The sequence below is a fragment of the Rhododendron vialii genome, chromosome 10a (genome assembly GCF_030253575.1).
Source record: "Rhododendron vialii isolate Sample 1 chromosome 10a, ASM3025357v1".
In the NCBI taxonomy this organism is placed as follows: Eukaryota; Viridiplantae; Streptophyta; class Magnoliopsida; order Ericales; family Ericaceae; genus Rhododendron; species Rhododendron vialii.
In genome coordinates this window covers 17,798,083-17,812,811 of record NC_080566.1, presented here as the reverse complement: position 1 = coordinate 17,812,811, position 14,729 = coordinate 17,798,083, and the positions used below count along the sequence as shown (strand labels likewise).

The following is a 14,729-nucleotide window of genomic DNA, read 5'->3' as shown; positions in this document are numbered from 1 at the left end:
TACCCAACATCCCATTTCTCAGTATTTCTTATGATCGTTTATCTCCTTCATACCATGCCTTTGTTTAGTCTCTTTCTTCTATAGCTATTCCACAAAATTGGTAGGATGTGTTCATGATATATGAGTGGAAATGAGCTATGGTAGAGGAGATGATGGCTTTGAAAAAGAATAACACTTGAGAGCTTGAGTCACTCCTAGGGGGAAAGAAATCAGTGGGATGCAAGTGAGTTTTCACTGTCAAGCAGAATGCTTATGGTACAGTTGAGAGTTGAGAGATACAAGGCAAGACTGGTCGCGAAGGGTTTTACTCGAACCTATGGCATTGACTACGAGGATATGTTTGCCCCAATAACAAAGATGAACAGTGTGCGAGCTCTAATTTCTTGTGCTGCCAATTTGAATTGGTCTCTTCGCCAGTTTGATGTGAAAAATGCATTCCTTCATGGGGAGTTAGAGGAGGAGGTGTATATGTATGTACCACCATGTTTTTCTTCCTTTGAGATTGAGGGAAAGATGTGCAGATTGAAGAAGGCTCTTTATGGGTTGAAGCAATCACCTATAGTTTGGTTTGACAGATTTTCAAAAGCTATGTTGAGGTAAGGTTACAAACAGAGCCATGCAGATCATGCTATGTTCATCAAGGGAGGTGCTGGTAAGATTGCTATCCTTATTGTTTATGTCGATGATATAATAATGGCAGACAATGATGTGGAAGAGATTCTCAACTTAAGTCTAGTTTGGCTCAAGAATTTGAGATTAAAGATTTGGGACCACTGAGATATTTTCTTGGAATGGAAGTGGCAAGGTCTGATAGAGGTATTTCTATCTCCCAACGGAAGTATATACTTGATCTTTTGGAAGAAACAGGTATGTTGGGTTGTAGACCTGCAATTTCTCTTATTGAGGCGAATCATCATTTTAGTGGAGATGTGAGGAGCTCACTGATAAGGATAGATATTAGCGACTTGTAGGTCGACTGATATACTTAGCTCACACCCGACCGGATGTTACTTATGCTGTGGGTGTTGTTAGTCAGTTTATGCATGACCCTCGTACTTCACATCTGGATGCAGTTTATCGTATCTTGAGGTATCTCAAATCAGCCCCAGGGAGGGGAATTCTATTCTCCAATCACTGTCACCTATGGTTGGAGGCATTTACTGATGCCGACTGGGCTGGTTCTGTGGATGATAGACGCTCTATTTCTGACTACTATATTTTCCTAGGGGGAAATTTGATTACTTAGTGGAGTAAGAAGCAATCTGTGGTCGCCAGGTCTAGTGTAGAAGCAGAGTATAGAGCTATGATACATGGTGTTTGTGTGGCTCCAAACCTTATTACGTGATTTGGGACTTTCTGATAATGGTCCTATGAAACTCTACTGTGACAATAAAGCTGCCATAAACATTGCTCATAATGCCGTTCAACATGACAGAACGAAGCATATAGAGATTGACAGGCACTTCATCAAGGAGAAGCTGAGCGAGGGTTTGATATGTATGCCTTTTGTGAGATCTGAAGATCAATTAGATGACATATTCACAAAAGGACTTGGTAGCAAGAGTTTCCACCCCATTGTGTTTAAGTTGGGCTTGATTGATATCTTCGCACCAACTTGAGGGGGAGTGTTAAGTTATCGGTGTAGTGTGCAATTAGCGCATAATTAATCTCTTATGTAAATAGATTAGTAGATAAGGATGTAGAGTGTAATTATTCTTTACTCTTGTATAACTGAACGTAATGAGAAAATAGCCCTACTTTTGGGGTTTCTATTCTATCGTCCAACTTTACAATTACCTTGCTTGTTTTAGCGAACATGTATGAACAAAAGTATGCTCTGCTGTATTCCTTGATGCCCCTGTAGCTGAAGCACTATCAGAAATTTGCATCATCAATACAAGGAATTTCGCCTTATAACCGAAAAGTTTTCCACCGTGCTATAGCCAAAATCAATTGAACCCATCAAAAGATTGAACGAACACATGTTCCCTAGTGTGCCTCTTATCGTGCTACATCAAAAAATGGTTGGTTGTCCATTTGATGTACAATTAATGTATACTTTCCTTCTCTCTCTCTCTCTCTCTCTCTCACACACACACACACACACACACACAACAAAAAGCTTTAGTTCTTTGATATGTCATGTTTGACCGTAGTTGTCAAAATCGAACAGTTCACGAATTGCAAACATTCAAATGATTCATCCAAAAATGATTCGAATCTATAAGGGAATGAAGGTTTAGATGGAATCAGTGATGAACCGAATGATTTGCGATTCAATTCATTCCTTCCTCCTAAGCACAACAAAGATCTCCATGTACTTCTATGAAGTAGGTCACCAGCCTTAGTAGACTATTGGCTATGGAGCTTTCAACCTTCAACCACTCCCACTGTCTTGGTGAGGGGGAAGAACAACCTCCAACATAGTGTGAGCTGGGAGTAGCTCTGAAAGCGAGGCTACTTAAAAATTCGCTTTCACCATGGTAAACCTAACTGTATTAAAGCATTTAAATGAAGTGCTTTACTTTCCTCCTTGAGTTTATGCACTCTTGGGGGGAGCAGTGGTTTGAATCAACTTGTCCTTTCGCTTAAAACTTGTGAGCCAGTCAAGTATTAGAAAGAGTAGGCGATTGAGGTGTAAGAAAGGGAAGTCAAGTATTTGCAAAATACAATTGTTGCATTTGATGAATATGAAACCACTTTAACCTTCATTTGTTTTTGGGAAAAACAAGAATATGACTCCATAGATAGTTAAGTTCGAAAACCCGTATTCCCATGTAAAATTTGTTAGTTAACTTGTCGATTAGAAGATTTATTCTCAATTTGTAGCATATTTTTAATTCGTTGTTTCTCAATTTTCTCAATCATTAAAATATTCACTCTAGATATTTTTAAAGCTTACATAACTTGTTCTCATGAATTAGCTATTATGAGTTTTGTGAAATTTCCATAGTTCATTATCATATGAGTCAATAGATGGGATTAACGTCTTTAAGATGTCACTAATAGTATTTTACTTTTCTAGACTATGATTACACAAGCAGTTGTTAATATTGTTCAATACCAAATCCTACGTGAATGTGAATTTTGACAAGTCGATCTCTTTAATTCTTGTATTCTCTAACTTACCGATCGCAGTTGGGCTCAGAGCCAGCCCACATATGTTGCCATATAAGAAAGTTTCTTTCCTACTTGGGTCTAGGCTACATAATCATCGTTAAAATCAAACTTTTTTATTGTATTGAGGTGAAGCTTTCATTTTAATAATGAATCTTTAGTATCTACACGCATATGTACATATTTTTGTTCCGCGACCGAGGCTCTAACAGTTTTAAGTCCATGATTTGATTCGATTCAAAATTCAGACAAAAGGCCATTTAAATTCATGATTTGACAACCTTGTGTTCGACGTATATTTACTTGATTTTGAAGAACAGTTGTGACAAAGTATTAATATCTACTACCTTTCCCATTCTGCGTCTCTGGCTGTAGAGCTGTTTATGCTGTGATATGGTTATTTTTTTTTCGGATCATAGATGTACCCTTGCTCACCATTGCTGATGAATATTAACAGCACATTGTTATTAAGTGTGTAGTTTGCTGTGTTTGCTGATTTGGACGTCCTATGCAGGTGTTAATGATCAGGCTTAGTTTCCAGCTCCATTTGGAGTATTCTCTTCTTGTTTCGTGGTTGCACCTTATCCACAAGTACTTCAATGATCTTTTAGTGCTACAAATGACTCAGCTGGCGTCTGATCAAGACAGTCTAGAAGGCTCCCCATTTTTATCAAGTGTTTCTCATGCCGGAATGTGTAGTAGGACACCCAGCCATTTACAAAGGCTAGCTCTTTTCCTTTTCCTGAGGTGTTCGCTCTGTTTGGTCAGCATGAGAGACAAAAGTGCTGAAGAGTGTCATTGTGCACATATGAAGCTCTGCATGGTTTCTGACCTCGAGTGTTGCAGTAGAAAGACAGGCTTATCTGAGCTTTATTGGTGGCTTCAAGGGCACCTTCCGGCCGAAATGTTTGTAGTGTGTGAATCCTATTATAGTAGATGCACTAACTTTTCCTTATCCTTCCTCAGGCTATTCATTCACGAGGTTATTTCCATATTCTCTTGCAATAGTTTTAGAACTTAGTATATTTCTTTTAGGCGACCACCTTGGATGTTCATTTCTTTTGTTGAGGTTGGCTTATGTATCTCTGGGCTTGTAAAGGTTCTGCTGAAAGTGCTTAAATGCTGTGTTGGTACTGTATCTGTTCTTCCACCTATGTTTCAATCTATGAAGTTGCTGGTGGGTGGGTCACATGTATTTCTCATACACATCATGGTCAGCAGTGGTGCTGAATGTTAAGGTCGATAAAAGTTTTTGTTTAAAATATAAGATTCTTCACCAACATCTGAAAGATGGTAGGCTTATATGGCAGACAGATATTTCATTAGCAAGAACTAAATAATGGGTAAATGACACTGACTTCCCCTGAGGTTTTTAATAGTAATAATTATCTTTGACGTAGTCTTTATAGCTGTGGTATTTAGATCTTCTTTCATGGTGATTGTGTCTTTTAGTTTTCCTTCTCAGTGTTTATCAGACATTGTTTTTGGTGCGGTGCGGAAGGCAATTATACTATGCATTGGTTTTGTCGGCGATAGGAACGTATTCGTTTTTTTGAAGAGGGATCGGATGTATTTGAGGTTTCCCATTCATCTAATCTTTCCCAAGAAGGGGTTCTGTTTTTCTCATTAAAATTGATTACATAAATGTCCCGACTCTTAATGTATTTTGGCTACACAACATGCTTTGTCCCGTGCCCCAGCAATTATGGAAAGATGGCAGGATGGAAAGGCATTTATCCAGTTCTCTGTGTGTGTGTGTGTGTGTGACATTTCACCATTGCAAAGAAAACAAATCCTGGCATTCGGTGCCTATGTAGTAGATTAATCTCTCCAGCCTCCTAGTGATTTTCTAGTGTGAAATTGACATCGAAGTTTCATCGCTTGAATGGTTGTCACTTTGTTGTTTTCGTAATTTCTTGTTCCTAGATTTACGACCTTTTTTGAACAGTTCTATCTACTAATCCCTCATCTAACTCTTGCATATAGGATGATATCCTATTTGAAGTGCTCTTGCAACTGTTTTGTGTGCCTCTCTTCGCCAAGCAACGGTAAGTAATACACAAGCTCGTATGCTTTAGTAGGTACTAAGAATAGTGGTTGCAGAATTCTAATGAGAGTTGGCATGTAGAATCTGCCAAGACAGGTGTGCTTTTGAGGAGATGAAAGATGACATGCTTTTCCATGTCTCGAACCTTTTCAACCCCATACATCTATTCCATCTGTTTCTTGCAGAGGCAAGTTCAACAAGACTTCTTCTACCATTTAGATGATTCTAGTGTCTATATGTTCTATCTTCACTTACAGGAACTGGTTATTGACTAAAGTAATGCGAACAATCTTCATTACCTTTGCAGTTACACTATGATCATGAAGTGCTTCTTGATTACCTTATTTCAAAAGATACAGGAGCCAATTCTGCTGAATATCTTTTGAGGTAGTTTAGTTGCTTGAATTGCATTCAGATCTCTTATGTTGGGAACTCTGTACATGGACTCTTGTGAACGCATGCCTCAAAGTGTCCAGTTCATCCACTTCTCATTAAAGAAATGGGACACAGCATTTAAATTTCTTATTAATTTTTCACGTGTTTCATGGGTAAAATGGTGTTTAGTAGGTCTCATAGGCATTTCATGCAGAATATGGGAGTTTTTTTTTTGCAGAGTTTCATAGTAAATTCGAATGGAAAATGTTTTCTTGGTGAATGTGGACGCAACGCCTACCCTTACTGGAGTTGAGTGTGTGACACAGGTACTTTACACCTTAGGAAAGTCCATATGATATAGGTTCTGAACAATGATTTACCCGAATCCTGTGCCCAAGACAAACTGTTTCCTACTTAAGCTAAAGTAACAACAGTGTAGTTAATTTTTAGAGCTTTCTTGCCTTCGAAAGATTTTTTTTCCCCCCACAATTTTATTGATTTGAATAGCTGACGCAAACAAGCACATTAATTAACGGGGACTTTCAGTTTTGCAAAGTACCCCGCTTAATAGATCATTTGGGATTAAGTTAATTTTTTTTTCCCATGTTAGTTTTTAGAGGATTGAAACTTGGCTGCGTTGATTCTTATATTTCGTCTCTTTCCAAACTTGATGTGCTTCTCACTTCCCTTTTGTTTTTAAATAATTAACTTTTAGGTCCTTGCGTGGTGTGTGTGACTCGTGGTATGTTTTTGTGGAATTTTCTACGGAAGAGGGAATCGTTAACATGACAGATGTATATAAGTTATCTGCCAAGAAAAGAAAAGTTGTTGCAGATGAATCAGAGATTCTGGGACATCTACCCTCTTCATCAGTCAAAAGCAATGGGATTCTTTCTCCTGGAAAGGAACGGCTGAAGGATCTTATGAATGGTAGCAAGCACTATAGAACAAAGAAGCTACCATTTGAGAATGCCAAGGATTGTTTGCTTTCATTGAAAAAATCTGTGCAGAGTCTCCATAAAAAACATCTGTTCCCATATAATCCAGAGGTGCTTCTGCAAAGGTTAGTTTTTTTTTTGTCTTGTATTACATTCCCATCTACAATTCGGGAAGTGTCTGTTTAGATTGCCCTTATTATCATCTTAATGGTAATGTAATAGCAATATGTCATTTAGCTTGTGAAACCACTTCTCGCTAATAAGAAGGAACACAAGTTCTATGATTGTTAATTCTATTTAAATTCTTCAATCCCCCTTCTGAAACAGATTAATGACCTTTCTGTAATCTCGTTGGTGCATCTGATCTTTTTTAGCAATTTCATGGACCCCTAGAGACTGATTTATGACATCCATTCGTTTTCTACTTTCAAATCTAGCGGACGGTAGGTTTGCATTTGCGGAACTGAAGCCTTGTTTCTTATATGCTCAACAACGATATTAATCTTTTGAAATTGGATTACATAGGCTTGTTAATCTTGTGCTTCCTACCATTGTGATGATACACTATCGTTGAATTGAAGTAGTTAAAGAAATGGGTTCTATAATAGTAAATTTGCAAGTGAACCTTTTTCCTATTTCACCGGCCTTCATGTATCATTCTTGCATGCTATTTGCAATTTCAAGTTCCTGCAATTCTGATTGTTCTACCCATAATGTACATATCAATACAAAGCACTAACATGTGGTTTTCTAGATGTTTCTCAGATTCCTCGTGATTTAATTTTGTGCTAATTAACTGGTTTAATTTTATGCTTTCACAATGAGATTAATAAGCTGTGACCACTGTTATCCCAAGATCAAGGAAAAAAGAGAGAAGAAATGTGCTGTTATGCGACATTGATTGGTCTCTAAATTTTTATTGCAGGTTAATGAGATTTCAGGAGCTGTGTCGAGGTGTGGAGTAACTTTCAATTTGGAGAAGATAATACCTTGAGACCCGTCACTTCTTGCCAATACACAGTTTCTCTTGGTGATAGCTCCTCTGAATTATGACCGGCCTTTTGACAAAGAAGTTATTTCTTATGGCGCCTTGGAATTCATATGGAGCTGTGGTTTCCAGAAATTAAATGGTGCGTTTTGCATGGACTTGGATACGGATATGTGTCTATGTGCCATATTCATCTAATTTGCATCTCAAGCATCTTTTTGGCATGGACCATTGGTGAGATTGCAATTGCCTACCCAGCTCAAATTTGCTTATTTATCCAGGATTTGCTTGTTTTATGGTCAGCTGACGTACAATTCATCATGGAGCTAATGTTCTTCCCCCAAGTTCTTTTAATGCAAGTTATATCAGCTGATTGCGCTCTCTCCGCCCAAAGTAAGTTTGTTTAGTGATTAATATTTAGCTGCTGTTAAATTGTTAGGGGTTATTTTGTTATGTATGTCTTACATAGGGGTAGATTTGTACTTGTACGTTTGTCCGTATATATACAAAGTGTGAGAGATAGAAACCCAAGTTTGTGGGCTCTCCTTTTTCCCCAAGTTTACATGGTATCAGAGCACGTTTCGACCTAGGCGAATTAGGCGACTTCAGCTGGCTCCAACCTCGTTAGTCCTCGTTGATCAACTGACTAGAGGTGAAGATCCATTTGAAGACCTAGATCTGCTGAAGACATCGACGCTGTTTAAGAACCTGTTGTATGCAGTTGTTCCCAGTTGCTACGCACCCTCATCTACACTTCCTGACCTTCGGCGAACCTTGTCGGCACCTCCATGGTTGATTCCGATGCCGTACAACCACTTCCAGCTACCTCAGAGTACTCACCGATGACCGCAATTACTTCCAACCTCGTATGACTACTGTTTGACCACGAACAGGTTCGTTTTCAGGGTTTTGTGCTATCCAAAGTCGTTTTTTGGTCTTTTAGACGCTGGGTATGTTGATTTCGAGTTCGTACGGGTTCAAATAGGTCACCGTTTGCACTCAGAACTGATTTTGAGGTAGTTCGGCACTGTTTATGTACTGTTTCTGCGCTATTTTCACTGTTTGGGGTATTGTCTGGTAGTTGGTTCCCTCTTTTACTTGCGGCATTTTTGTAGTCTTTTGCTACTTTTCTGTTGATATGTTGGAGGATCCCAAAAATACTTCCGCTAGTGCCAATAATGAGATGAGTCCTATTGGGACTCTGAATAACTCTCCTCTTGATATTTGCCATATTAAGTTGGATAGTTCAAACTATTTGCTTTGGTCTCGCACTTTTACTCTGGCTATCACTGCCGATGGCTTGTTGGAATTTATCACAGGCCTTGTTCAAAAACCAACAGCTGCTGGACCCGAATTTGAGACATGGACTTGGTAGAATGCTTTAGCCATGACTTGCCTATTTAACTCTATGATTCTTACCATTCGCCATACCTTTTTGCTTCTGGATACACCTCACACGATTTGGTTGGCTGTAGCACAAACTTATTCCCAGAAAGGTGATGATGCTTAGGCCTTTGAGTTGAGAAAGAAACTCTGCCGATTGGATCAACACAATCGACCTCTTGCCGAGTATTATGCTGAATTGAATAGAGTGTGGCAGGAACTTGATTATTATTAGGGGTTTCAAGCTGTTTGTATTGCCGATGCAATTACTTTTCAGCAGATGGTTGATAAGGAGCGTATCTATGACTTTCTTGCTGGTCTTGATGTGGAATATGATCCAATTAGAGTACAAGTGTTGGGCCGTATTCCTTTTCCCAATTTAAGAGAGGCCTATGCATGTGTTCAACAGGAGGAGAGTAGACGGAGTGTGATGATCCATCCTCCAATTTCGGATCGCTTTGCCTTAGTTGCCGTTCCCACCCCACGGGATGGTAAGTCTACTCAGAGTCAGCTTGGTGATAAAAATGGCTCTGTTGATAAAGAACTTCTCTGGTGTGACTATTGCAACAAAACCAGGCATACGAGGGAATTTTGTTGGAAGTTGCATGGTCGTCCTCCTCGTGGACGAGGTGGTGGTCCTGTGCGCTCTCATGTACATGTTTTGGAGTCTAATGTTGACATGTTGCGTGACCCTATTGGTGCTCGTTTGCAATCTCCCGTGCCTAATACTTGTCAAGGTGGTGGTACTCTTTCTCAAGGGGGGTTACAAACTCTCAGGCGCCTAATGGCTTGGCTTGACTCTCCATCTTCCACAGCTTCTACGTCCACTTCATCCTCGTACTTTGCTCACAGGTATCCCTGCTAGTACATCTACTGCTTCTTCCTCTCTTCCTTGGATAATAGATTCTGGTGCCACAGATCATATGATAGGTTGTTCTTATTTTTTGACTCCTATTCTACATGTTTTGGTCAGGATAAGGTCAGAGTAGCTGATGGTTCCCTATCTGCTATTTTAGGGAAAGGTTCCTTCGCTACTCTCCAACCATTTCTCTTTCTTCAGTTCTCCATGTTCTAAATTTTTCTACTAACCTTCTCTCTGTTAGTAATCTTATCCATTCTTTGAATTGCTCCGTGATTTTTTTCCCTACACATTGTGTCTTTTAGGAGCTGGATTCGGGGAGAATGATTGGTAGTGGTAAAGCACATGGTGGTCTTTATTTTTTGGAGTTTGCATCTCGTCCATCTTTTACACCATTGTCATTGGGTCAAGCTCTTGAAGCAGATACGAGTTCAACTCTTCCTTTATTGCATCAGTGGCATCATAGATTAGGTCACCCATCTTTTGGGATTCTAGAAAAACTTTTTCCTACTTTAACTAAGCAATGTAGTAGGAGTCAGTTTTTTTTTGTGAAGCTTATGAGCTGGCTAAATACAAACACTCTTTTTATGCTCCTATTAATCAAAGAAGTGATTCCCCTTTTACGGTTATTCATTCTGATGTTTGGGGTCCTTCCCCGATTACTTCTATTTCTGGTTATCGATGGTTTGTCACTTTTATTGACTGTTATTCTCGTGTCACTTGGATGTATTTACTTCGGTCAAAAAGTGAAGTTTTTTCATGCTTTAAATCTTTTCATCAGATGGTTCGTACTCAATTTGACACCAACATTAAAATCCTTCGTAGTGATAATGGCACTGAATACCTTGATGGGCAGTTTCAGGCATATCTTAGTATGGCATTCTTTTTCAAACCACTTGTGTTGGCACTTCATAATAGAATGGGGTTGCTGAACGTAAAAATCGCCACCTTGCTGAGGTAGCCCGTTCTCTCTTTTTCACCATAAATGTCCCAAAATTTTATTGGGGTGAAACTGTTCTTAGTGCAACTAATCTTATCAATCGCATGCCATCCAGTGTTTTTCAGTTTAAAATCTCTATTGAGTTTCTCCCTCGTAGTTCTTCGGTTTCTTCCCTTCCATCCAAAGTTTTTGGTTGTATATGTTTTGTCCATGCTCCTAAACATCCTGGTGGCAAGTTAGATCCCCAAGGCTCGTAAATGGGTTTTCCTTGGCTATTTTCCTACTCATAAGGGATATAAATGCTATGACCCTCACTCTCGTAAACATTTTGTTTCTATGAATGTCACTTTTTGGGAAACTTCTTTTTACCCCCCTCTCCACTACATCTCTTCGGGGGGAGAACTGTGGGCAGTGTGCCCTTGGAATTTTCGGATTCCGAGACGCAAGGGCCCAGATCGAGGGAGCGCGAGCGGGGAAGCAAGCGCTCGCAAAATACAGAGTCGCCACTCGGGTTTGAATGTCCGACACACAAGGAACCGTATTTCGAAGCACTTGCCGCGCTGTTTGATTTGAAAAAGTTAAGGAACCAGTCCGTCATAACCATATCTGGGTTCGGGAGCCAGGTTACGAGAGGGGAAGGGTTTTATGGCACCCCTCTCGCCCAATCCGGAGATCGGTCTCTACTTAGGCATTTGCGAAAGATGTTTGTTTGCGATTCTGTTTGATTAATCAATTTTTTAGCCAATTAGAGCGGGGGAACAATTAATCGGGGATTTAAAACTGTCACATGTTTGCAGGATGTGATGGATAGCATGCATGAGCAGTTAGTATAGGATGAGAACAGACTGCTGTGGGAGTTTAAACAAACTGGGAGGCCCCTGTTTTGGGGTGACGTGCGTAGGAAGAAACCAGCATGCACTGAACGAGTCACTGCATGCTGTTTACTCATGCACGCACAACTCCAAGACACGCGCGTGCCGGTGAGCTCAAACCCACAGCTCTTATTCTCAAACCATCTGGGCTCTGGAAGGACCAGTGCACACCCAGGACAAACCACGCAGTTTATAGGCAGCATAATATACAGTTTAAAGGCTGTAAAGCCTTACAAAATAATAAAACACCCCATAAACAGTGTGGGGACAAAATAATGGCCTAAAACTAAGCTACCCGTGCAAGGCCACTCACTGGTCAGAGGCATACTATCGCGCGACAGAGCCAGTCTGGCGCGCGAGGATGCGCCTTGGCGCACTGTCGCGCGATGGAGCCAGTCTGGCGCGCGATGGTGCGCCCTGGCGCACTGTCGCGCGATGGAGCCAGTCTGGCGCGCGATGGTGCGCCCTGGCGCGTACCAGCATTTGCTTTACACATTTCTGGGTTCTGGGACAGGTTCAAAATGATCCCAGGGGTACTCCAAAACAGAAGACATGCAAATTGAACTATGGCTAGCAATTTCTAACAAAGGAAAGCAGTAAACTGGTTATTAACATGCTCAACAGAGTGATCTATACACAAAATAAAGCACAAAACAGTAGGACACCAATCCCCACGCGGTCCATCTCATGCAGCACCGGAGTGTCGCGCGAGAGAGTGGGACCATCGCGCGCTGGTTCCTACCATGACGGTTTTTGAAACCTTGCCAGCTTTAGGACCAGAACTGGTATTGATTACCAGCCTTGGCCCTGCCAGCCCCCCCTCAAAGATCAGAACAGAAAACAGAACAAAGGTAAGCTATACCTTCGGTTTTGAGTTTGAAAGGTGTTGAGCTTTGATGTTTGAAGGCTTGATTGTGGAGTTTGAGTGGTAGAAGCAAAGAACAAGCTTTGTTCTTGGAAGGTTGAAGTGTGAAAATGGAGGAAAAACACTAGAGCTTGTGCTTAACCTTTCATTTTTTGGAACCCTTTGAATGAAAGAAGAATGGGGGTATTTATAGGGATGGATGGTGATAAATCTGGTTGGTGTAATGAGAGGAGCTCAGCCAGTCCACGAGGCTGGTTGAGGTTTGCTTGGTGGCTAAGCATCCCAGCTGATAAAGGTGATGGGGACAGCTTTGACCATCGCGCGATGGAGTCAGTCTGTCGCGCGATGGTGCGCCCTGGCGCACTGTCGCGCGATGGAGTGAGTCAGGCGCGCGATGGTGCGCCCTGGCGCTCTGTCGCGCGATGGAGTGAGTCTATCGCGCGAGGGTGCGCCCTGGCACGGGATGGTTGCGCCCTGGCGCGGACCAGTAGGGTTTTTGGTTTTTGAAGTGGCTTAGGCTAGTTAGGTTCAAGGGTTTTGCAAACTCTCAAAACTCAAAGACGCTATCATTCCCGGGGTGTTCTTGATCCATTTCATCATTGAGGAATCAAATACCGTAAGTAAACTAATCTGGAAGCCCAGATTGGGGTGTCTACAAATAATATGGAGCAAAAGATGTTGACATCCCATAATCAGGAGTCTTGGTCTTACTTTCCAATACCTCGTTATGGTGAGGGGGAGAAGAAAAATTCTAGGGAAGAACCCATATCTGAAGCAAGAGTAGAACATGACATGAGTGGCCGAGATGTTGATGATGATAGGTTTTACCCGCATAGATTGCCTAACTTGCAGAAGTTTTCTCGACGGAAAAAAGGGACAGTCGGCTTGTGCGATACCACCTTGCCAATCACTATCACCTACTCCGGCTTCAAGTCTAGTAGCTGATTCTTCGGCTGACTCATCTGGTAATGAACCATCCCTCTTGTTTCTGATAATCTAGATGCTCCTTTTGCTCATAGAAAAGGAGTTAGACAATGTACTCAACATCCCATCTCACAGTTTGTTTCATATGATTGTTTTTCTCCCTCGTATTGTGCATTTGTTTCCTTTCTTTCTTCCATATCTATCCCACAGAGTTGGAAGGAAATATTCATAATACCTAAGTGGAAAGAAGCTATGGTAGAGGAGATGACAACTTTGAAAAAGAATGGCACCTGTGAACTAGTGTCTCCTCCGGAGGGAAAGAAATCGGTGGGTTGTAAATGGGTGTTCACAGTAAAACATAAAGCAGATGAGACAGTTGAGAGATACAAGGTGCGGCTAGTTGCCAAGGGCTATACTTAGACATACGGAATTGACTATGAGAAAACCTTTGCTCCGGTAGCAAAGATGAACTCTATTTGAACCCTACTCTCTTGCGCTGCTATTTTGAATTGGCCTCTTCTACAATTCGATGTTAAAAATGCATTTCTTCATGGTGATTTAGAAGAAGTGTGTAGCCGGCCGAACATAGTTGTCCACGTTCGATTACCATGCACATACCTGCTCCAGGGCTCGGCTTGAACCGAGGCCTATCAGCTGCCAACATGGCACCCACCTTATGCCTGATCCCAGAAGTGTGTCATCCACGCTCGGCGACCTGCGAGAGAATAGGGTCCGTTGGAAGGCTCTTCGTTCGGGGCAATCACTGGGCTCGGCCAGGTGCGGGGCTAGGCCACCCGCCGAGTCGCGTGCTCTCACGTGATTAAAAACAATCACGCCAAGAGATAATGAAGAGAGCACATGGGAGGTGCCAGCTCACGCCAAAACGGTTACCAGATCCATTCTATGACGTCACAATGATGTCACCTAGCTCGTGCAGGGCATGTGCCCGTACTTGGAGAGCAAGCTAAGGAGACTATAAATACTCAAGGATCACGACCCTAAGAGGTACAGACCCTAGTCTCTGGCTTTATTCTCTACACATTCTGATCCTCTCGCCAGAGGGCATTGCCGGGCAACCCCGGCCAGGTCTTATTCGTGTGTTCATTGTGCAGGGTAGTGTGAGGAAGCTAGACGATCCCTGAATCAGCGGAGGAAGATCGAAGTCAAGGATTACGGGCCACACAATTGGTGAACATGACGTGAATAACGAAACTTCTGACTCAAACGGCTCCAATCTCCTTCAATCCACCCCCCTCCTCCCAACAACCACAGATCCATCCACCATGGGCAGAGATCTGATTGACATCGCTACCTCAGGAGCAAAAGACGCCAGTGGAAACACAATCCTTCCACCGTTCTTTGAGAGGCACATGTCCATCTCAATCCCCCTAACTGCGGACTATCCCCAGTAGCGGACGACG

General features: G+C 41.6%; 1 protein-coding gene across 3 annotated transcripts in view; it reads left to right on the top strand.

The window, feature by feature from the left end:
- Positions 1 to 14,729, top strand: part of LOC131303739 (uncharacterized) — a 36,598-nt gene that overhangs the window by 8,561 nt on the left and 13,308 nt on the right. Inside the window, exons 7-13 of one of the 3 annotated variants that reach the window (XM_058330719.1) lie at positions 3,632 to 4,099; positions 5,104 to 5,165; positions 5,246 to 5,351; positions 5,472 to 5,551; positions 6,255 to 6,602; positions 7,403 to 7,607; positions 7,747 to 7,858. In XM_058330719.1, coding sequence (XP_058186702.1) covers positions 3,632 to 4,099; positions 5,104 to 5,165; positions 5,246 to 5,351; positions 5,472 to 5,551; positions 6,255 to 6,602; positions 7,403 to 7,442 — 1,104 coding nt within the window. In that variant the 3' untranslated portion in view covers positions 7,443 to 7,607; positions 7,747 to 7,858. Of the gene's footprint in view, positions 1 to 3,631; positions 4,100 to 5,103; positions 5,166 to 5,245; positions 5,352 to 5,471; positions 5,552 to 5,777; positions 5,866 to 6,254; positions 6,603 to 7,402; positions 7,608 to 7,746; positions 7,859 to 14,729 lie in introns of those variants that run through there. The other 2 variants (XM_058330718.1, XM_058330720.1) reach the window with 2 other exon arrangements.